The sequence below is a fragment of the Antechinus flavipes genome, chromosome 1 (genome assembly GCF_016432865.1).
Source record: "Antechinus flavipes isolate AdamAnt ecotype Samford, QLD, Australia chromosome 1, AdamAnt_v2, whole genome shotgun sequence".
Taxonomy (NCBI): domain Eukaryota; kingdom Metazoa; phylum Chordata; class Mammalia; order Dasyuromorphia; family Dasyuridae; genus Antechinus; species Antechinus flavipes.
In genome coordinates this window covers 13,660,681-13,684,556 of record NC_067398.1, presented here as the reverse complement: position 1 = coordinate 13,684,556, position 23,876 = coordinate 13,660,681, and the positions used below count along the sequence as shown (strand labels likewise).

General features: G+C 47.6%; 1 protein-coding gene across 2 annotated transcripts; it reads right to left on the bottom strand.

Annotated features, from left to right (window-relative positions):
• Window positions 1-1,946: 1,946 nt before the first annotated feature.
• LOC127550372 (solute carrier family 22 member 14-like) lies at window positions 1,947-22,580 on the bottom strand. 2 transcript variants are annotated; one of them, XM_051979249.1, is made up of 11 exons: window positions 22,459-22,580; window positions 20,318-20,857; window positions 19,638-19,741; window positions 18,279-18,433; window positions 16,965-17,133; window positions 15,921-16,041; window positions 11,691-11,782; window positions 10,249-10,460; window positions 4,343-4,451; window positions 3,515-3,727; window positions 1,947-2,286 (listed from the first exon to the last, which is right to left on the bottom strand). In XM_051979249.1, the coding sequence occupies exons 2-11, from the start codon at window positions 20,786-20,788 to the stop codon at window positions 2,109-2,111; spliced, it is 1,824 nt and encodes a 607-aa protein (XP_051835209.1). In that variant the 5' UTR covers window positions 20,789-20,857; window positions 22,459-22,580; the 3' UTR covers window positions 1,947-2,108. The 2 variants fall into 2 exon arrangements, with proteins under 2 accessions (XP_051835209.1, XP_051835200.1); XM_051979240.1 differs by having other exon boundaries at window positions 1,947-2,298; window positions 3,519-3,727.
• Between the last annotated feature and the right edge of the window lie 1,296 nt (window positions 22,581-23,876).

Genomic DNA, 23,876 nt, shown 5'->3' with positions numbered 1-23,876 from the left:
GTGAGAGTGAGAGTGAGAATGGGAGAAGTAATGGTGGTACTAATAGGAGTGATGATAGTAGTATTAAAGTAGTAATAATTAATCTAGTATTAAGTAGTAGTAATCATTAACATAGTATTTAGTAGTATTAAAGTAATAGTAATAATTAACATAGTATTAAGTAGCAGTATTAAAGTAGTAGTAATAACATAGTATTTAGTAGTATTAAAGTAGTATTAATTATAGTATTAGTAATGCTAGTGTAGCAGTGGTGGTGGTAGTAGGAAAACTGGGGGGAGGGGTTGCTGAACTGGTTCAAACTGTTAAATTGTCCCGTGAAGGGTAGACTTCAGAAAGCTGGAACTCCTACAGATCGGGGCTTCATTTCTATCAATTTTCTGCGCTTAAATGATGGAGAAAAAGTTGATCATGCACTTAATATAATAAAAATAACTTCCAAGTTGCCTATTTTTTCTTTCTGGAGAACCAGTACACCTTTGACTAACTCGGTTTCTGATTCCTGGGGACAATGTTGTCTCCATTACTCCAGGTAGCTCATAAAACCCCAGGATCCTCGACTGACACAGCAAAGTAAGTGGATTGAGCACTGACCCTCCTAAGTTCAAATGTAGCCTCAGACATTAGTTGTGTGATCCTGAGCATCAACTTTAGGCTCTGTGTACCTCAGTTTCCTCATCTCTAAGATGGGGATAATAGCCCTTACCTGCCGAGGCTGACGTGAGGTCTAGATGAGAGGGCGTTTGACAGGCTAGATAGAAATGTTCACTATTATTCTGAACTAGCAGGAGCCCCAGAAATCCTTCAGGCCGACTCTTTCATCCCAGCAGACAAGGAAACTGGGACTCCAGAAGGGAAAGTTACCTGCCTATGGTCGAGCAGAGAATGAGCATTAGGATTCGAATGCAGGCCTTTTGGCTCCATTCCGCCACACTGACTCCCATCCTAGAAGCGTCCATCCCAATGTGCCCTGCATGCAAGAGTAGGCAGAGCCTCCCCAGAGAGCATCAGGGATAGATGCCATTTATGGGGCACAGGCTTTTGATCCATTAGCCTTTTTGGCTGCAGGGACCAGAGAAAAGCAGGAGGAAGAGAAGCATTTATGTAGCACCTACTGTGTTCCAGGTAATGTGCTAAGCATCTCACTTGTTCACAACCACCTTTCAGGATAGGTACTTATTAGCAGTTTACAGATGAGGAAATTGAGTCATACGAGAGTTAAGTGACTAGGGTCAGACCACTGGTAAGGGTGTGAAGCTGTATTCCAATCCAAGTCTTCCGCCACCTAGCTAGTGCTCTAAGCATTGCACCACACAGGGGCCATAGGACTGTTTCATATCTAGGTGCCCGAGGTGTTGTGACTTGCCTGTAGTCACTGTCTCATAGAGCACAGAGAGGTGGTAGATGTGTTATATACCTTAATTTTACAGATGGGAAACTGAGGTCCAGAGAAATGAAATGACTTGAGCAAAGGGTAGTAAATGACAGAGGTTAAAGATCAACACTGTTGACATTGAACCATGCTACCTCTCGGTGTCCCTGCTAGTATATCTGAAGTGTTCCACGGTCTTTTGCCATGCTGAGGAGTGGGAGTGTTTTCACTGGTGGCTCATGGAGAACTCAGGCGGGGGGTCCCCTATTCCTAAAACTCATCCTTCCACCGTGGGGTTAGTCATTGGGCACCACACACACTTCCAACGAGATTGGCTGGAGAGAGGTGGGAAGCCTCAGTCCTCTAGGAAGAGAGAGCCCCTTCATATCCCTGGTGGCCTGCCTTGTCCCCCCTGGGGCTGCAGGGAGATGGGCTAACAAACCTGGGTGGATGCTTCATCTGCCAGCCCTACCCTTTGGGAGACCAGCCAAGGCTGCTTCAGGTACCCATGGGGAGGAACTGTCTGGGGATGAACAGAAAGTCATATCCTGGCTAGTTTTGAGAACTGCTTGTCTCAACCACCTGGCTGCTGTGTTTTGATGAACTGGGGAGCCTTTATTAACATCATCTCGTGACCGTCATTTTAAGGACCACTTTGTGGTATATTTGATCGATGAGTGAGATCGAGGCCGGCGTGGGCCCGGCCAAGGCTCGGTGGGTACCGATGTCGGAGCATGGATCACCTATCCTCCAGTCCCCAGAAGGTCTCATTGAGGCTCCGGAAAGCTGATGTAGACGGCTTGCTGTTCTGATCCAGTCTTTTCGGTCTGCCCACCAAGTCGAAAGTATTGTCATGATCTTCCAAGGACTCTCCTTTTGTGTGCTTGATTGCTGGGGTTTTCAGCACTCTCACAGTTCTTGCAGGTCACCTGTGGGTTGAGGCGAGGAAGACAACAGAGACAAATCTGATGAACATACAACAGATGAATTCATTGTCCCGAGCCACAATTTGGCCCGGAGTCAGGAAGAACCTAAATGTGCCCCAAGCGGCTCCTACCAAGATCACCATCTGTTTCCTAGATGAGACGAGAGAGGATGGAGAGCAACAAATGGAGATCCTCCAAGTCCTCTGGGAGAGAGAAAGCATTCTGTCATGGAAAGCTCAGTCTTTCAAGTAATCCGAATGCATTCCCTTTCTAAGAGAAGGCTAAGTCCCTCAGGTGGTATGAAGGATGGAGGCCTTGAAATTGCCTTTCTCTCTGGGATGAAAGCAGGCAGCTGGTAATGGTAAGTTTTCTTCTATGGAAGTAGAAATCGCCCCTAGGAGTCTGGGGCGAGGTGGGACTCCCCAGGGAGGGACTATTGTATCACAGCTTTATAGGACACTGTGAGAACTTTGTATTTTCTGAATTGTTTTTGGTAGAGGGAGGAGGAGTGATAGCAAGAAGTGATACCCTGTGATTGTATGGGAGCTGGAAATCATTTCACTTACATTTCTCGAGATCTAAATAGGAAGAAAATTGAAGTTAGATTCTGAGATTTCCATGGGGAATGTTTGGATGGAGGCAAAATGAGCTAAAGGGAAATGTGATTTGGGGGGTTGTCCCAAGATTAAATCCAAAGCTTGGGACCCATCGATTGCTTTGATCTTTTAAGTACTTTTCTCTCTGGGATAGAATCTTAATATTTGGAAGAGCATTTTCACTAGTCTCCTGAAAGCCCAAGTTTAAACTGATCAAAGAAGGGGCTTTCATTGGAATCTTGGGAATAGGATCACCCACAGAATCTGCACAGAGTTTTATATAAGCCATGTTTAAAAACTTATTAAACTATTATTATTAAAGATGAACAAATCTTTCCCCATCTCAAGAAAACGAGCCTATTTACAGTCCCAACCTATATGTTAAGGGTCATTTTATCCAATATGATGACTGGCTCTGGGATCTTCCTAAGTACCGTGCCGATATACCGTAACGCACTTGAGTAACCAGCCAGGCTGGTGCTAGGAATGGCAAGCTAGACCGGATCTTCATTCTCCTCCCTGTGTAGGAAGGACAGTCCTCCTTGTCCGACTCCTCCTAGCTCATTCGAGCAGCAGCTATGTCCCATATTCTAAAGGACAAAGGGCATGAACATGCAGACCACCTACTTTTTTCTTGGGGAGATTCACTCTTCTCCTCAGAAGATTTTGTTTCCCATTTTTTAGGAAGTAGTAAAGCGAGGAATCCCCCACTTATGGTCAGTGATCCACAGATCGTCATCATAAATTCTGGCTGGTCCTGCTTCACGGTCTCAATCAGTGTGATGACAACGGCTGAGAAGCTGTAGGCCATAGATAGGAAACCAAGAGCCACCTGCCTGAGGAGGAGAGTGTCAGACCAATGGCAAATCAGGCTAGTGACCAATCACAGAGATGACTGCCCCCATATGTTAACCACTACCAGGGGGATTGTAGCTGGTTATAGAAATGATGGCGGCTGTTCATCAAGTGGATAGCGCGCTGGGCCTGGAGTCAAGTAGACATCTCTTTGTAAATTTAAAGCTCAGACACTTCCTAGCTGTGTGAGCCTGGGCAAGATACACTGGGCAAATACCCTGTGTGGGCAGTTTCCTTATCTATAAGATGAGCCAGAGAATAAAATGCTAAACCACTCCATAACCCCTACTAAGAAAACCCCAAATGGAGCCGTACTCAAATGAAAACGACTCTCAGCAATGACAACTTTGACACAATTCCTAGGCCATGGCAGGTTCTTAAGGAATACTTGATAGTTGGAACTAAATTGTTATTTAGGGAATTTTCTGGGAAATTTAGGGAATACTAAGGAAATTCTGGGAATTTGGAGTCCCATGGTATCGTTGGGTCTGAATCCTAAGCGACAATGTGGAAGGAGGTCCCAGGATGGGCCATATGGCTGAAGCTAGAAGTATGAGACTGCATGTACCCCAAATGCCAATCATCCCCTCCAATACCTGAGGAAAACGGGAAAGAGTTCAATCGTGTAGATAAAGGAGATGGTTATAGCAGCAGTCAGTCCGATCTGATTCAGTAGGATCAAAATTAGATCGAGGGAGTTCGGCTCTGGAGGGAGGCAAACATGGGAACCAGGTGAGTCACCAAACATGGTACATAAGTGCTTTCTTTGCGGTAAGGGAAAGTCTTAGACTCTAGGACAAGGAAAGATGGCGCAGTAAATAAAATAGTAAAAAAAAAAATCAGCAAGAGCTGATTTCAAATCCTGATTTGGTCACTGACTTTGTGACCTTAGGCAAATCACATAACATCTGTTCCTCAGTTTACCTCTCAGCACTCATTTCTTTGTCTACCTTTCAGCATATAATAACAGTGTCAGCTACCGTGAGATATGCCCGCTTTTCCTGGCACTTGCAACAAAAGAGTGAAGAGTAAGTTACTGGACCACTCTCTCTCTGAATGAGGTGTACCTTCCTTTTCTCCCCATGCTCCAAGTCCATTTCTCAGACCCTGCATTTTAGCTCAGTGTGAGTAATCAGGGTAGGCTGGGGTGAAGTATGTCATTCAATTGCTGAAGAGGTCTGGAAAAACTTTTGGTGATTGGAAGAGATGTGTTTTCTTTTTGGACAGGACCTTGTGATTTTATGAGGTCTTGGGAAGTCCCAAGAAGGAAAGTCCCTTCCCCAATGCAGTCGATTACCTGCTTTGCAATGTCTGGTCTTGGAAAATTGTTTCAGGACATTAGAGGGTTAAGTGACATTTAATGATCGAAATGCTCTATGAGGATGTCATTTTGTTGACATTATTCAGTTGTGTCCAACTCCAATGTTTTGTGACCACATTTGGGGCTTTCTTTACAAAGACGCCGGACTGGTTTGCCGTTTTCTTCTCCAGCTCACTGGAGATGCTGACGAAACTGAGATAAATAGGCTTAAGTGACTTGCCCAGAGTCACCCAGCGAGTAAATGTCTGAGGTCAGCTTTGAACCCAGGAAAAGCGGGGGTCCTGACTGAAGGGCCCCCACTCTAGGTACTATGGCGCCACCTAGCCGTCTGGACAACCACCACCACCACATCGACTCCCCGGTTTTACTGAAGCTGAAGAGAGACAAATGTAAAGTGCATTTAATGACTTTGAAACTCAGCGTGATAATTATTATTAATTAATATAATTAATTATATTATACATAGTAACCTAATAATAAAAATAAATAAATAATTAAAATAAATTACTATTTACTATTTATTTTATCACATACAATGTATATAAAGTACCAAACATCAATCTATTGTAGAAATATAAATTATATATGACAATGTATATAATATAGAAGCATATATTATGTTAACATATAATATGAAGTCTATAAGTAATATGACATAAAGTATATGATAAGTAATATAATATATGAAATATATAATATAGAAGATAAATATTTTATATACTTTTGTCCACTTGAGTTCAAATTTGGCCTTAGATACTTACTAACTGGGTGACCCCCGGTCACGTTGCTTTACCTGTTTGTCTCAGTTTCCTCATCTATCAGATGACCCAGAGAAGGAAATGACTAACCGCTCCAGTGTCTTTGCCAAAGAAAACCCCAAATGGGGTCCCAAAGAGTTGGACACAATTGAAAGTGACTGAACAATAACAAATATATGCACGCATATAAATAATAACTTCTCCCACTATAGAGTTACTGTATCTTTAAGAGAGAATAGAATCTTGAGGGATTGGGAATTTGTCATTTTAGAGAGAATTGTGTGTTACCCCTAAAGAGAGACTGAGATATAGAGATAATAGTAACAGAGCTAGCATTTTTTCAAATTTTGCACATTGCAGAACAGTTTACACTTTCAAGATATGTAATATATAAACCTCATAACCATTTTGTGGCGTAGATGCTATGATTATTTCCATTTTACTGATGGGAAAAGTGAGGCAAACAGATTTTTTTTTAAGCGATTGCCCATGGTGACAGAGGTGGTAAGAGTCTGGGGCTGGATCTGAAGTCAAGTCTTCCTGATTCTGGACCCAAAGCTGTAAACATTGTGACAAGGTTGCGTTCCTACTTGTCCGAATACTCGAAGCTCTGGATCAGCTTTTGGATCCTGTAATGGATGAGGCCTCATGTAGGACCCCACCAGGAAAGAGAGTTTGAAGGACTGTGATTGCATCGACAGGGTGGTCGGTTTCCTTCACCTTTCTGGCCATGAACTAGCAGAGATTCGGTTATTTCTAAGAGCGAGAGGGTGGACACAGGCCGGGTGACCAGATAGATGCCTTTGCTAAATAGGCTCTGGTGTCTTGGGGATGGCACCTTTTGGGGCCATGTAAATGGCCCCCAAAACCGTAGCCACCGATCAGGATAAGCCAAACCCAGGAGAGAGCCCCAAATCTGAGCCGATTTTCTCAGGTTTGGTCTCTGGAGAGAGACACTGTTCCCGGTGGAGCTTGATAAGATAAATGGCCAAGCCCAGTGGAAGGTATCACCGCTTCTACCATCATTTCATCACAGAGCCAGAAAGAACCTTAGAGGTCAGCTAATCCGGCCTCCCATTAACCAATAAGCAGTAATTAAAGATACCTTGGAAAAAACTAGGGGTACAAAGAAAGGCAAATATAGTCCCTGCCCTTCAGGACATTATAATTCTAATAGGGAAGAGAATATATTATCTGGTATACACAAGAAAAAGGCAATGATCATGTAGAGAGAAAAGGCCTACTATGTGCCAGGTACTGATGTAACACTTCTGACAAATTTCATCTAATTTGATTCTCAATCCAGCCCGCAAAGGTAGGTGGTGTTATAATCTCCATTTTACAGATAATACAACTGAGTCTGATGGAAGTTATATGACTTACCCAGGATCACACAGCTGGTAAAGATCTGAGGCTAAATATGAATTCAGGCCTTCATGAATTCCAGCCTAATGTTTTATCTACCATATCATCAGTCACCCGAGGAACTGGAAGATGACCCAGAAAGGAAAAGGTTCCAGCAACTGGGGGAGCTTGACTTCCAGCAAGAGGTAGCCCTTGAATCTTAAAAGAAGTCAGGGATTCCGAGAGCAGGAGGAGGAGGGAGAGCATTCCCTGTAGGGGGTTCAGCCATACAAGACGGGGGAGATGGATTGTCGTGTGTGCTAGACTGAAAGGAGTAATACATTAAAAGACTGAAAAGAAACAATCCAGAAGGATGATTCTATTTGACCCCAGATGTGATAGGGGGCCAGGAAGAAAAGATGGCAAAGGTCAAATGGACATATGCTTTGGGAAAATCACTTTGGTAGCTCAGCAGAAGCCGGATTGGAGTAGGAAGAGAGAAGAGAGGGAGAGCAGTTAAAGAGGGATGAGCAGGGGCTGATCCGGGAGAGCGGTCGTGGGACTGGAGACAAGGCGACAACGGAGACAGGAATTCTAGAGCCTGGCAACATAAGATTGGGCGAGGGATCAATAAGTGCGAGGAGCTAAATTTCACGGGGAATTTTTGGCCAGGGTGACTTTGACAGTAATGGGGAAAATGCAGAAGAGAGATATGTTTGTGTAGAAATATAATGAGCAGACCGATTTCAGAAAAACCTGCAAAGACTTACATGAACTGAAGCAAAGTGAAGCAAGCGGAACCAGGAGAACGTTGTACACAGTAACGGCAATGCTCTACAAGGAACAGCTGTGAATGACTTGGCTCTTCTCAACAATACAACGATCCAAGACAATTAAATGCAATCAAAGGACTCAAAATGAAACATGCTTTCCAGCTGCAGAGGAATGCCGATTGAAGCATCCCGTTTTTTATTTTCTGTATTTTTTTCATGTTTTTTTTTCCTTTTTGAGTCTGTGTCTTCTTTTACAACATGACTAATACAGTAATGTGTTTTCATTATTGAAATGTATGACATCAAATTGCTTGCAGTCTCAGGGAAAGGGGATGAGGGATGAAGAGAGAATATTTGGAATTCAAATTTTTTTTTTAATTGTAAAAATGTTTTGACATATAGCTGGGAAAAAGGAAATATTAAATAAAAATGTCTACCGAGCTCTGTTTTGGACACACTGAGTAGGAGATGTCTACAGAACATTCAGTTTGAAATGCTCACCTGTCAACTTTGAGGTACTATTTCACACCTCTCAAATTGGCTAAGATGACAGGAAAAGATAACGAATGGAGGACAATCGGAACACTGATGCATTGTTGGTGGAGTTGTGAAATGATCCAACCATTCTAGAAGGCAATTTGGAACTAAAACTCTGCATATCCTTTGATCCATCAGTGCCCTGTACCGGCTCTGTATCCCAAAGAGATCATAGAGGGTCTCACATGGGCAAAAATTAGCAGCCCTTTTTATAGTAGCCAGGAACTGGAAACTGTATGGATGCTCGTCAATTGGGCAATGGCTGAATAAGCTATGGTATAGGATGTTATGGAATATTATTGTTCTGTAGGAAATGATGAGCAGGATGACTTCAGAAAAGCCTGGACTTACATGAACTGATGCTGAGTGAAGTGAGCAGAACCAACAGAACATTGTACCAGCAACAACAAGATTATGTGATGATCGTCAGTGATGGACGTGGCTCTTTTCAACAATGAGATGATTCAAGGCAATTCCAATAGACTTGGGATGGAAAGATCCATCTGCATCCAGACAGAGAGCTGTGGGGACTGAAAGTGGACCAAAGAATACTATTTTCATTCTTTTTTTTTGCTTGTTTGTTTTTTTCCTTTCTCGTATTTTTCCCGTTTGATCTGATTTTTCTTGTGCAGGATGACAAATATGGAAATACATTTAAAAGAACCGCACAATTAATAGACATAGGATGGTTTGCTGTCTTGGGGAGGGAGAAGCGGGGAGGAAGGGAAGAAAAATTTGAAACACAAGGTTTTGCGAAGGTGAATGTTGAAAATGAGCTTTGCATGAATTTGGAAAAATAAAATACTATTTTAAAAGTACTATTTAAAAAAAGAAACACTCACATGGCAATTTGTTGATGGGCATTAGAGTTCGTGGGTAGAGAGACAAACCTAGAAATCATTCTCGTGGAGATAATACACTGCATTGGGGACACCGCTGAGATCACCCAATGAGAGAGTATTAATGGAGAGCTTGGGAGAGAGTTTAAGGTTATTGGATGGCAAAGGAAACTGATCAGCAGTCACCAGGCAGCCAAATAAGAGAACTGAATGTTTTTGTGAAGACCCAGAGTGGCGAGAGCATTCAGACCACCATGATTGACCAGACAGGTCTTGAAGGCTGTGACCTGAGAAAGGGCCGTTCCAGCGACACTTAGATCATTGTGAGTCAAAAAACCAACAGGCATTTGTCAAACACCTACTATGTGCCAGACAGTCTGCTTAGCACTGGGCATACTAAAGGCAAAAATAGTCCCTGCCCTCAAGGAGCATCTATTCTATTGGAAACCACTACGGATAAGCCAAGACACATACAGAACAAATCAGATATCAGATTATCAGAACTAATCTCAGATCGAAGGCACTGGCATGGAGCAGGGGTCAGGAAAGGCTTTTTGTAGAATCAGGGGAAACCAGGAAATGTGGGGAAGGGGAAGGGAGGAGAGAGGGCGTTCCGGGCCTGGCAGACTTCAGAGAGGGCACTTCGGGTGGATATGAGGCCAGAAATCAGGGTCAGGGGGGTTTAGAAGTCAGAGAGAGGAGAGGTGAGGTAGGGAAAGTCTGGAGAGGACAGACAGCAGATACGTGAGGAGTGTGGGACCCCCCCCCCCGAGTACCAGCTTCCAAGAGTATTTCTGACATGATCTCACCAGCCATGTTGGGGCAGGGAATGGGGAGCACTCCCAGGAGGCAGGAGGCGCCTCTCAGGAGAGTGGGCAGGGCTGGGGATGCTCAGGCGGGAAGGCATTTGTGGAAAAAAGCAAGCTGTACCATTGGGGATGAAGACAGTGGACAGGCCCGAGAAGCCTCCTATGAAAAGGCTTAAGATCTGGCTGTTTTTTCTCCCCAGCTTCTCCGTGAGGATGATGCAGGAAAGATGGACCGGTATTTGCATAAGTCCTAACGTCAAATAGCCTCCGTACTCCTTCGTATGCTGGTGTCCTTTGGAAATCAGCCCAAAATAGCTGAGAGCCATGGAAAACCTGGAACCCACAAGAACGCTGCGTCAGAGGAGGATCCTGGGAGATGCTTTCTGGGCATCCCCTGCCAGGGGATGTGCTCCCAGGGCCTCCGGCTGAGCCTGAGACCTGAGCGGCTCCTCTGTCTGCCCTCTTAGAGGGGTTGGAAGGGCAGTCAAAGGCCTGGGCCGGACTCCCACCCCTTCGGGATGCTGGGGAAGGCATGAATGGCCTCTAAGGGGTTTCCCCACTGTAAATGGATGATGCTATGAGAGCTAGATACTTGTAGATTTTGAAATAATGAGGAAACCACTTTAACATGTATCTGTTTCTTTACCAGAAGAATGGAGCCAGTTTTGGAATGAAGAAGACCTGGTCTCAAGGCTAGCCTCTGAAACACGAGTCCGAATGACTCCGGGGTGTTTGACACAGGTTTCTTCCTCACCCTGGATCTCAGATGGGGGGGCTTGGAATAGCTAGACTCAGGGTCCCCATGATGCTCTCCTTTCATTTCTCAGTGCCTCAGTGATTCCCTAGGACTTTAAGACATAGACTAGCAGTCCACTGGGGTGTAGGGGCTTAGAAAGGGGGATTTCTAGGCCCAGTGAAACTGGGCCAACATTTTTTTTTAACTCTTGCTTTTCCTGGTCTTGTAAATCACCAATTAGATCCCAAAGATTTCTTCCTGCTCTGGAAATCTTGGACTCTGAATGAAACTGTCTGGGCCTGCCCTTTGACCCACAAGGCACAGGGGCAGGGGTCTAAGACAAAAGGCTAGGCTCTAGGCTATTGGCCTAGAAGTCCAAGGTCCTGGATACTACAAACTCGAAGTGCTCTTGGGAGAATCATTCCCTTTGGGTACACCAGCAAGGGTGTTAAATGAGAAATCAAGGGTATGAATCATGGTTACATTGCCATCTGTGTGGCTTTGGGAACTCACTTAATTTCTCTGGATTTTAGTTTCTTCATTTAAAAAATGAAGGGATTGGATCAAATGCCTCCTTCTCTTCTTACCTCTTCTTTTCGCTCTTCCTCCTTTTTTCCACCCTCATTTTCCTCTTCCTCTTATATTCCCTTCAATTCCTTTTGCCTCCTCCTTTTCTGTTTCCCAGGGCCCGGGGATTTCCTCTTTTCCCAAACTTCTCAGCCTGTTTCCAGCCCAGTTCCCCCTTCTCCTCCCTTCTCCTCAAAGAATGGCAGGAAAGGAATCTTCCTGAGTCAAGGGAGTCATTTTTCAAAGCAGCAAAAACGTACCACATATAGAACAGGATGGCGAGTATCCTCCTCAGGGGGCGCCTTTGCAGGATGTTCAGTATTGTTCCATAGTGGATCTTCTCTTTGATCAGCTATAAGAAGTGAAGGCAAATAGGGCGTTAAAGATTCTGGCTTTTCTTTCTGTGCCTTTCCTCTCTTCCCAGCTTTCCTCTGCTACTAAGGATCCATATTCATGAAGTCTCTCAACAAGCTACTAGGTGCCAGATATTATGGAAATAATCATTCCATCCATCAGCCTTTCTATCCATCCATCTATTCATGCATCTGTTTATCAGTCCATCCATCCATCCATCCGTCAGTCCATCCATCCATTTGTCCATTCATCCATCTGTCTGTTCATCCATCCATCCATCTGTATATTCATCTATCTGTCTGTCCATCTACTCATCCATCCATCCATCTGTCTGTATATTATCCATCTGTCTGTTAGTCCATCCATCCATCCATTCATTTGTCTGTCTATTCATCCATATCTCTATCAGTCCATCTGTCAGCCCATTCATTCATCTGTTCATCTATCCATCCATCCATCCATCTTTTAGTCCATCGATCCAGCATTCCATCCATCTACTTGTCCATTCATCCATCTGTCTGTTCATCCATCCATCCATCTGTATATTCATCCATCTGTCTGTCCATCTACTCATCCATCCATCCATCTGTCTGTATATTATCCATCTGTCTGTTAGTCCATCCATCCATTCATCTGTCTGTCTATTCATCCATCTCTCTCTCAGTCCATCTGTCAGCCCATTCATCCGTCTGTTTATCCATTTGTCCATTCATCCATCTGTCTGTTCTTCCATCCATCCATCCATCCGCCCACCCATCCATCCATCCATCTGTTCATCCATCAACCTACTTCCTCTAGACCCTCTGCAGTGGCTTCCAACCTCATTCAGCTGGAACTTCTGTCTCCAAAATTAGCAGTTGTCTCTTAATCTTTTTTAAAAAGGTAAAAGCTTTTATCTTCAAAATATATGCAAAAATAGTTTTCATCATTCACCCTTGCAAAATCTTATGTCCCAAATTTTTCTCCCTCCCTCTCCTGCACCCTGTCCCCTAGACAGCAAGTAATTCAATAGATAGTAAACATGTGCAATTCTTTTATACACATTTCCACAATTATGTGGCACAAGAAAAAACAGATCAAAAAAGGGGAAAATGAGAAAGAAAACAAAAAAACAAGCAAACAATAATCAAAAAATCAAAAATACTATGTTGTGCTCCACATTCAGTCCCCAAGTCCTCTCTCTGGGAACAGATGGCTCTCTTCATCTCGGACCATTGGAACTGATCTGAATCACCTCACTGTTGAAAAGAGCCCCAGCATGGATCCATCCATCAGAGTTGATCATCATATAACATTGTTGTTGCTGTGTACAATTTTCTCCTGGTTCTGCTCACTTCACTCAGCGTCAGTTCCTGTCAGTCTCTCCAGGCCTCTCTGACATCATCCTGCTGGTCGTTTCTTACAGAGCACTAATATTCCATAGCATTCATATACCAGAACTCCACCAGCCATTTTCCCACTGCATTTCCAGTTCCTTGCCACTACAAAAGAGCCGCCACAAACATTTTTGGCATACGGGTCCTTTTCCCTCTTTTATGATCTCTTTGGGATGCAGGCCCGGTGGTGAGACTGCTGGATCAAAGGGGACACCCGGTTCGATAGCCCTTTGGGCATAGTTGCAAATTGCTTTCTAGAATGGCTGGATCACTTCACAACTCCACCGACAATGCATCAGTGTCCCAGTGTTCCACATCCCCTCCATCATTTATCATCTTTTCCTGCCATCTTAGCCAATCTGAGGGGTGTATAATGGTACCTCAGAGTTGTCCTAATTTGCATTTCTCTGATCAATAATGACTTAGAGTATTTTTTATGCGACTAGAAATGGATTTAATTTCTTCATCTGAAAATTGTCAATTCACATCCTTTGACCATCTATCGTCAATTGCCACATCCGATGATTTGTTCCCGATCCTCAGCCCTCTTGACCCCTCTGCCCTTTGGCCATGTGGATCACTCCTTTTTCTTGGTTTTCTGACATCCCTCTCCTGCCTCTTCCGTTTCCTTCGGCGGATCTCCATCCATGACAATGGGCATTCTCCCAGGCGTCGCCAGCTCCCTTTTCTCCTTTCTGCCCAGACTGTCTCTTACTCGGTGAGTCTCTTTTCTGAGATCCAGGCCCACATCCTCCAATGCTCAGATGTTTTTAAACCGTTAGGTCCTATGTAAAAGTTCCGATTCCCTAAAGGAAGGAGCCCGTCTGGATGCCCTCTAAAGTCTCCTTCCGCTTCTAAGTGGATGATTCTCTATGTGTACTTAGACAAACCCAGAACCCAGTGCTGACCACATCTGAGGCTTCGCGTCTCATTCTGAACCCCGAGGCCCGCGCCTCTCTACCTAGAAGGGGGGATCTCCCCAGGAAGCTTGTCCCTGATCAATCACCGTTCACAGGACCCAGGATGCTCAACCACAACAAGTCTTTGAGGTCAGGGAGACAAAGACCTATGTCATTCTGGCATTTTTAAATGGCACACGCTCGGGACACTCCTTGAACTAAATTCGCTCTCCATTTCACGAATGAGGAAAGGGGGCTGCAAAGTGAGCTGCCCACAGTCACGTGGTGACTGGCGGCGGTCATACGGTCCGAGCCGGAACTGAGACTTAGCAGGAAGTTTTCCAGCTTCTGGTCCAGCGTGCGGCCCGCTCTGCTAGACTGCCTTGGCTCTCGGCCATCAGGCCCCCCCCTTCACCGAGCTCTGAGGGTCTGTCCCACACAAGCTAGCACTTACTTGGGCTCTAATGTGCATTTTGCAGGCCTGAAGCGGCTCCTTCTCTCGTTTCTCTTCACATTGCCCAGGACAGGGCTGAGCAGCTTGCTGACTGATTCTTCTTCCTTTTGCCGGCCCACCGTCCGGGGCGTTCCTCCAGCCGCCCTTCTCGGGGACAGCCTTTCCTCCCGTGTGAGGCAGCTGGACGTAAAGCTCAGACAGCGCTGGGTCTCGAGCCAGGAAGGCCTGAGTTCCTACCTGCTTTTACTAGCTGGACAACTCACTGATCTGCTGTTTGCCTCAGTTTCCTCACCCATAAAGTGGGCATGGATAATAGCCCCTATCTCCCAGCATGGCTTTGAAGATGAAATGAGGTATTTATAAAAAGGGCTCAGCACAGTGCCGGGCACATGGAAATGCTGCTGCTTTTCCCTTCCCTTTCCTCTCATCCCTCAAACTATCAGATCCATCTGATTTTTTCTGTGTAGCCCTCGTCACAGCAGCGATGGCCCCGGCAGCCTGCTGGGGATGACAACGGGCCGAGGGTAAAAAGCTAGATGCGACTTGTTCTCAGAGGTCACCTACCTACCTTGCCCCTCAGGGTCACAGATCGAGGCAGAAAGCATCGTAGAGGTTATGGAGTCCAACTTTCTCATTTTACAAGTGGGGAAACCAAGGCACAGAGTGAGCATGATCATAGGGTATAAAGCCACATATTGGAAGCTAAAGGGACTTCAGGAGTCACCTGGCCCACCCCACTCCCTAACCAATGAGTGGTTAATGATTTACTCAAGATGACACAACGAGTCTTATTGCCTCAGAGTCCAGAGAAAGACAGAGAGAGACACTGAGAGAGAGAGACAGAGACAGAGAGAGAGAAAGAGACAGACAGAGAGAAAGAGAGACAGAGACAGAGAGACACAGAGAGACAGAGAGAGACAGAGAGACAGAGAGATGGGGTAAAGAAACACAGACAGATGGAGAGAATAAGAGACAGAGACACACACACAGAGAGACAGAGAGAGAGAAAGACAGAGACAGAGACAGAGACAGAGAGACAGAGAGAGAGGCTATAGGATATAGTCTATAAGTAAGAAGACTGAAGTTATAAATAGCTTGCATCTCCATGAGTGGAGGGTCCTCGGAGCACCCTTGGTTCTCAGTGCTCTCGGTGGCTGTTCCCTCCAGGCCGCCGGCACTTCAGCGCACTGAGACCCAGAGCTCACGGGAGCTCGATTCGCCCCAGAGAGCAGCACGACAAGGGGCCGAAGGAGAAGGGGCCCGGTCCTTGCCGTCGGCAGCCCTTCACACGGCACCTCACGCATCTCAGCACTCTGAGCTCAAGCCCTACGTGGTATTCCAGAGGTCAGAGGCTCAGAGGGATGGAGGCAGGGAGGCTAAGGAGGCCCAGGCGGGCAGTCAGCTTACCTGCTGAAAGAGCTCAGGGGGTATGACTTTCTTGTTGACATTGGCCGCCATGCACAGGATGTCCTTTGCCTTTTCCGTTTTTCCTTTCGTCAACAGCCACATTGGGGACTCGGGAAGAATCCTGAGGGGGGGGCGTGGGGCTAAGCTTTTCCTGCCAGGGAGTCAGAGAAGACTTCCCTCCACCCAGGCCAGCTTCCTGGGCTCTCCCAGCCCGCCCAGTCCCCGAGGGACTGATCACACGGGGCGTGCGTCCTCTCGGGGGAAAGGGACCACTCTGTCAGCAAGGACACTGGTTCGGAGCTCTGGAGGGCCTGAGCCCGGGGGCCCGACTCCAGCTCGGGCAGTCTCCCAGCCTGCTCTGAGCTATCTATTACACAAACATCCGAAAAAATAGAGTCACTTGGGAGGGGGAAGGGAAGGGTGCTCGGAACGTGGCAGGGAAAAAGTGTCATCTCTGGGGCTCGAGGGCTTGGGTTCAAATCCCAAGATTGGTCTCTTTGTCTCTTACTGACTGTATGACCTTGGAAAATCCTTTAGCCCCTCTAAAATGGGTTCCTTTTCTGTAAAATGAGGGGATGGAACGAGATAGCTTCTGAGGGCCTTCTTAGACAGAGAAGGTCCAGAAAGGTGTCTGGCCCCGCCATCCTGGCCCAGGGACCCTGGTCCTAGCCGAAAGCAGACAGGGGGCTCTGCCTTCTTCCCTTCTTTAGTTGGGGTTTCCCTGAGGTTCTGGGGTTGGGGTATGCTGAGGGAGGCCTTGTGCATAGGGGGAAGAGGAGGAGGAGGGGACGAATTCAGGTGGGGGCCGAATAGGACTCCAATTTCCTTGTTTATGATGATTCTTTGACAGGTTGCCTTTTTGTCCTTCCGGTGGCTTCCCAGGGGGTGTATCCCCCCAGATGGTCTTCGGTGGATGAGTCTCTCTTCTGAATGTCTCCCCCGTCCTCACCCTCCCGCAAGAGCACGAGGGCTCAAATCCCGCCCAAGAACCACCCTATCTTTCCACCGGTCCCCCCTCCCCTCTGCGTCCCTGGGGCCCCTCACCAGATGTAGGAGATCAGGAGGAACACGGGGGACGCTCCGGCCAGCCGGAGCAGTCTCCAATGAGGGATCATAGAGGTCAGCACAGAAAACATTATGAGACCCAGGACGTAAAAGCAGTTTTCCAAAGCAATGGCTTGAGCTCTCCGGGAGACGACCAACCATTCTGAAACTGGAGGAAGAGCCCACGCGTGGGAGGCTGGCACAGGCTCTGCGGCCTGCAGGGGCTCCTTGGTTCTAGGCCCGGCTCAGCACAGAGAGCTGGGGATGGCGCTCAGAGGGCCGTGTTCTTGCAAGCTCCACACCCCGGCTGGGCCCGGGGGAACCCCACGGGAACAAGGAGCCCCCGGGACCTCCCGAGCCAGCCCAGGCTGCCCTGCGCATACCTTCCACGGGACCCCCGAGTGCCAGGACCTTAGAACCGGGCCCGAGGGCATTTGGCCGAGGCCCTCGAGCCCGGACCCTGCATCTCCCGGGCACCGTGTTCCAGATGGCCAGGGGCCCGGCCCGGCCCAGCCCCAAAGTCATCGCTGCCACTAACTAGCTGGGCCCCTTTGAGGAGGTCACTCAGCTCTCTTGGAGATCAAAGACCTGAACTAGGAGGATCTCTTAGGGTCCCTTTCAGGGTCTTTGAAGCAATGTGGGTCCTGAAGTATCAAAGCTTCCTTTCCTAGCTTTGCTTTCTAGTAATGGTGAACTGCCTTCTGGTCACGGTAACTGCTGGTGAACCGCAATAGGAAGATGGGACGGGCTGGACGGGTCTCGTGCCGTTTTTCACATGAGGTGATGGCTGTAATGGCTTCTTTGGGTGTTAATATGAGAAGCAAAAACCAAAATAAACCAAAAACAATATCCTGGGGCAGCTGGGGGCACAGGGGACAGAGCACCAGCCCTGAAGTCAGGAGGACCCGAGTTCAAATCAGATACTTAATACTTCCTGGCTGTGGGACCCTGGGCAGGTCACTTTCCAAGTGCCTCAGGAAAAACACCCAAACCACCACCACCACCAATGCCCTCCAAGTGGCTCTGGGGGTAAAAACGAGGAGGAAAGGCCAGTTGGAGGCCCTCCATGTATCCGGCGTGATTCTGGAGGCGATGATGATTCCGGGATAGAAAGGTCCAGAGTCAGGAGGCTCCTCCACGCACAGCAATAGCTTGCCGTCTCTCCATGGAGGAGCCGGCCCATTCTCGAAACCACGTGCCTCCCTTTCCACCCCTGGAAGAGCTCCCTGATTTCTCCCGGGTGGAGAAGGGGAAAGGTCAAGGCCCTCCCTCTTTCTTTCTCGGGCAGTCCCCTCCCTGCCAAGGGGTTCTCACCTAAAATGATGCTGCTGATCTGGTAGCACATGATGGTCATGCCCACGCCGAACTGGAAGACTTTGTAGACTTTGAAGTTGGGCACGAAGGCCGTCCCGAACCCGAAAAAGGCGTAGGACGCCATCATGGTCAGAATGGTTCTGTAGCATCCCAGCCTGCGTGGAAGAGGGCCAGGGGAGGACTGCGAGGCTGTCCCGGTCTTCTGCCGATCCCGCCCCAACGCCCAACCGCTCACGCTCCCCCAAGAGCGGCTCTGGGGGCTGCTGCCAGCGGCGCTTCTCCCCCTCTGTGGAGATCGCACCACGTTTGGCCACATTGATACTGAAGTGTGAATGTGAGCGATAAACACACAGTAACACAGCAGGAGCCACAAACTGGGCTTAACAAAACTCAATAAAAACAATACCCATCATTTCATATATATGTGTGTGTGTGTGTGTGTATTTATGTCTGTGTATACATACGTGTGTGTGTATAAAACTCAACGAAACAAAGCCATCCCAAAGACATTGAAGGATAAAACTTGAAGAACGATGATGGACAAAAGATGGAAAAAATCTGCAACAATTTTCATCATCAAGCGCACTGACTGCCAGGCTTGGACTCTAACGTTATTGTCTTGAACGGTCCTCTGCTCTGCTGAGGCAATTGGGGTTAAGTGACTTGTCCAGGGTCCCACAGCTGGGCTTTAAGAAAGGGGAGGGCCACCTCTGAGACCACAGGGCCAAGAGTCAGCAGGAAGTCAGTCAGCCAACTTTTATGAAGCCTCTTCTATGTGCCAGACCCTTCCCGATCAGGGCAGTCAGAGCAACCGGAAGAGGGTGCAAGGGTGGGACTGGTAGAAGTGAGAGAGCCTCAGAGTGTAACCAGGGTGGGACCACTGAGAATGACGAGGGCACGCTTCCTCCCTGAGGCTGCCTCCCTCCCCTTGGCCCAGACAGTCCTGAACAACCTTGCAGAGTTCTGGGGCACTCTCTACCCTCTACTGGCAGTCCCAGCCAAATGACCCTTCTTTCCTCTTGCGACCTCTCCCCTGTCATTTCCCCCTGGGCTCCCAATGGCCAGCTATGGCTCCAGGAAGTCTCCATTCCACTTCTTTCCGTCAGAACATTTGCCAAGGATCGTGCCAGGCTGCTCGGCCCCTCCCTCAGAGCTCCAGATCAGGGAGAGACTCCTCAGGAGCTGCCTGTGAGCTCTAGGGGCTGGTGAGAGGCCTTTTTGCTCGGCCTCAGGGACTGTCACAGAGCGTCCCGCTCGGCTGCTGTCTGAGGGGGCAGGAGGAAAGCCCTTTTGAAGACCAAGGGCCGGGGTCACCTTTGGCCCCTGTCGGACCACTTCCAAGGGCCACTCTGGGCTTACCTGTCACACAAGGTCCCGACGATTAAGGATCCACACAAAATGCCAATCACAAAAATAGCCCGGGCCTCCAAGAGCCCGGAGCTTTTGTCACAGATCAGGTTAAACTGGAAGGGATGAGAAAACAGTGGGAGGTGAGCTTTTTCCTGCAACGTTCGGCTAGCCGGGGACAAACAGGACTTTGACCGGACTTGGGAATGTGAGGGAGAAGGTGCTGGGCTCCAAGCCCAGCTCTGACCTGGAGGAACAACTCATTTAACTTTTTGGGGCCTCAGTTTCCAACTCTGTCCTCGGAAGTCCCTTCCAAGCCCGAAGTCTCTGACCCTGTGTTCCTAAGCAGTATACTCAGGGAGGTCAGACTTTGGGCCAGGGAACTTTGGGAATCTGCCTTATTGGATCTGTGGAGATCTCCCCCACCCCCAACTTGGGCCCTGGTACAAGATCCCTCAGGTAGCTCTCTTTCTGCTGCCCACCTGGCCCACCATTACCCAAGGTATTATCTTGGCATCATGGAAGGAAAGGGTAAAAGACCCAAGTTCAAAGCCTAATTTATCCATCGACTCCCTGGCAAACTTGAATTTGCTCATCTATATGATGAGGGGCTTGGGTGGGAGCAGCTCGGAGGCTGATCTCGACACTCTGTGGGGTGGGGTGGGCTATGGGGAAATGGGGAGACAGCCAACCTCTCTGGCCAAGGTCCAGTACTCGGGTTGAATGTAGATCCAGCCTTTCTGGCACTCTTCGGTTTCATTCAGGCCGTACTTGACGATGGAGTCGAAGTCCCTCTGGACTGGCGAGTACCTCTGGCACTCCTCAAAGGAGCCATCGTCCTTTTTGGGCAGGCTCAGGTTATATAACTCTTCCCTGGTCAAGTTGGGCTGGATGGTCAAAAGCCAGTCGCTGTAGCAGTGATAACGCTGGGTCCTCTGCAGCAGCCCGCCGTCAAACACAAAAAAGGCAGTCAGCAAACTGGGGATGAAGGTGAGGGCCACCAGCCTCCTCTGAAAAGTCCCAAACTCCCCTGCTGCCTGGAGAATTTCCAAGTAGGCGCCCTGGTTACTAAACTTCTCGCTCTTGAAAAGCCGCCGACCAAAAACTCGCCGGGAGAACTTCCGGATTCTTTTACTGGGACCATCTTCCAAATCCCTCTGCATGGGGAGTCCTGGGAGATGGCAGATGGGGAGAACACGAGGCTTCGCTCCTCTGGACCTCAGTTCACCCACCTGTAAAATGAGAGGGCCGGGCTAGCTGATCTCTGGGGCCCCTTCTAATTCTGATGTTCTGTGGGTCAGGACAAAGCCAGGCGGAGGGATGCTTATCTGCGGAGGGATGCTTATCTGCGGAGGGATGCTTATTTCCGGAGCACAGTCCTTTCACCATCCCCCTCCTGCTTCCCAACCGGCCGTCTCTGAACGACTCCTCCCAGACAAACGGCAGCATGGCCGAATGGAGAGACAGCCAGCTTGGCCCCGAGTTCTGTCTCATGGGCTCGGGCTCCGTCTCTGGGCCATCCTGGTTGTGTGACCCTGGGCAAGTCCCAAGCAACGCTCTGAGGCAGAGCCGCACAGGAAAATGCCAGCCTCGGTCAGTGGAGGGCCCTTCCCACGGCCAGGAACTCATGCGCCCGGTCCCTTTGTCCCATGGCAGGTGAGGTGTGGGACGCGTCTTCCAGCTGCGGTAGCTGCGAGACGCTGGGCAAGTCATCACACCTGCCATTCTCATCTGTAAAATGGGGATAATAATGCTTCCACTAGCTACTTTGCCGGGTTACTGGGACGTGACGGAACCAGGACAGGATCCTGGGTGCTTTTATCACACACCAGTGAGGTGGAGGGGACAAGTGATAGCATCTCAGTAAGGGAAGTGGGCTGGAGAGACGTGAGTCCCACTAGGACACAGATCCCCTTCATCCCTTCTTTTCACTCCACTATCCTTGCTTTTCCAGGAAGAAAGCAAAGAGGTTTTTTAGTAGAGAGAGAAAAACGGCTCCAAGTGGGTGACCACGGGGGTGGAGTACTGCAGATTCTAAAGCCGGGAAGGTTTTTTCTGCCAAGACCCACATCGTTGGCAGGCTGCCAGAATCATCAAGCCGCGGGTAGCTGTAGGGAGCCCTCGGTTTGTCACCGCTCGTGGCTCGGTAAATATACAGCCTGTGGACCCGCCACCCTGCTCTAAAGAAAGCCATTGGGATCGTAGCTGCGTCTGATTGTTTTGGTAAGTCGAGGGACTTTTCATTTTTTTCTTTAAACAAATGGTTACGGGAAGGAGGAGGGACTCATTTGAAAATGAAGATAATATTCAAAAAAGTTATAATAAAACTTTTAAAAATTATTTCTGAGCCGGAATCAACCATCCAAAGAGTATTTATGAATTCCTCTTGCCAGGTGCTATTGCTGAGGATGTTTCCCCAATGAGCACCGGGGAGGCTCTTCCCAATGAGCTTTGTGGGTCGACCCAATTCACTAAGTTTATACCTGCAGGCTCAAGGAGCACATCCTTCCCCACGCCCTTCACTAAGTTTATACCTGCAGGCTCAAGGAGCACATCCTCCCCCTCCCCCTTTGGAGAATTTCACCTAATATATGGGTTTTTTTTTTTTGACCTCTGATCTATCTCGGGCTCATCCTATTGTGGGAACTCAACCCACTTTGAGCTAACTTGGCTTTCTCTTCCCAGGGACACCATTCATTGTCAATTAATAAATACCCGTTATAAGTGAAATGCTAACAGGGCCGGTGGGCCGGTGGATGCCATATCTGAATACTTGCTCCTCCTACCGAGAGAGGGATTCTGTTGTTGGCAACGGGACTTGAGCTACTACTACCTGTTCAGAAGGAAGTGAAGGGTATTGCCGTCAACTGCACCCAAAATGTCAGTATTGGTTAGCTTCGAGACAAGGCCCCACTTGACTTCAAGTGGCTCATCAAGCTGAGAAGCAGAGACAGAATCCAGATCCACCAGATGCCACGAAGAACATTCTTTGGGCTGGGAATGGCTTCACAATGGGGTGGAAGGACAGGAAGTGGGGGAAGGGCATTCCGTCCAGGTATAGGTTACTGACCACAGTCAGCCACAACTTGGGCCTCAGAAACTGAAAGGACCAGCCACCGGCCTTTAGCCGTCAAAAAGGAAGTTCATATGGGGGAGACAGACTCCATCCAGTGGTCAGGAAGGCCATGGAGGAGAAGCAGGCTCTGACTGACTAATTCATCCTCTCTATGGAGAGAAGGGAGCAAGTTCATAGATGCCTTAAATTAGAGGGGAACTAGGAGGCTAATAGGACCCCAAAGGGCCACCCCGGACTTAATGAAGGAATTGCAAATGTTACCAGAGCCAGAAGGGACATTAGAGATTTTCTGGGTCCAGAAGGGGACAGGCTTTTTCTGTATAAGGCCAGATGGGAAATATTTTAGGCTTTGTAGGCCGAGAAACAAAATCAAGGATGGTGACTAGGTACTTATTTAACAAGAAAGAAAACAAATTTGTTATGAAATTCAAAATACAATAAGAATGGAGTGAATTTTGAGGGAGGGTTACTTCGACTATCAGAGGGAGGCAACACTTCTCTTAATCAGGATTCAAGTTAGCACTTCCTATCATCAAAATCAAACACAAATGTTCAGCTGTTAATCCTGATTTGTAATGAGATTTCACATATTTCATCTTTGCAAATATCTCTTCACACAGATCGGTACTGTCAAATTCTGATATCAGTGCATAAGCAAATGATTTTAATCGAACCAAAAAGCTAATACCTTTGAATAAGCTTATTTTCTCTGGATTCATTTCTCTGGCTACTGCATTTGACCATCATTTGATTAATTCACCATCAGGACCACCATCCTTGCTTTAATACTAAACAAGTCCCTACTCATTTACTGTGATTGTGCGCTCATTCTCCTTTTTTATTTTTGTCAGGAAATTCTGTCGGGATAAAAATATTCTCTTTGCTATTTCCTAATTTTTCTGACTTGCTACCTGTGGGTTACAAATATCGTGATGGGTGCTTAGTCTGTTAACTTTTTGCATGACTAGGACAATATTGCACAATGAATAATAATTTGATAGCGTCATACTCCATTGTACCTTAAAAGTACAACATCTGAAGTCCACCCTCATCCCCCTCATTTATGGCTGAAAAAACCGAAAAGAGTTTAAGTGACTTAGACTCAGATGTCTTGTCATTGTTAGTGAAATCAGAGAGGTTCATCACCGGCTAAAGAATTGACCCCATCTCAAGTG

Bases quoted from the DNA above. Each gene is read 5' to 3' on its own strand.
- LOC127550372 (XM_051979249.1), bottom strand. From the start codon at position 20,788: ATGCAGAGGGATTTGGAAGATGGTCCCAGTAAAAGAATCCGGAAGTTC. The intron at 17,134-18,278 runs GTGAGAACCCCT...CTCTTCCTCCAG, and splicing joins GATCAGCAGCATCATTTTAG to TTTCAGAATGGTTGGTCGTC. The intron at 4,452-10,248 runs GTACAGCTTGCT...GCCTCCCTCCAG, and splicing joins CACTGTCTTCATCCCCAATG to AGCCGAACTCCCTCGATCTA.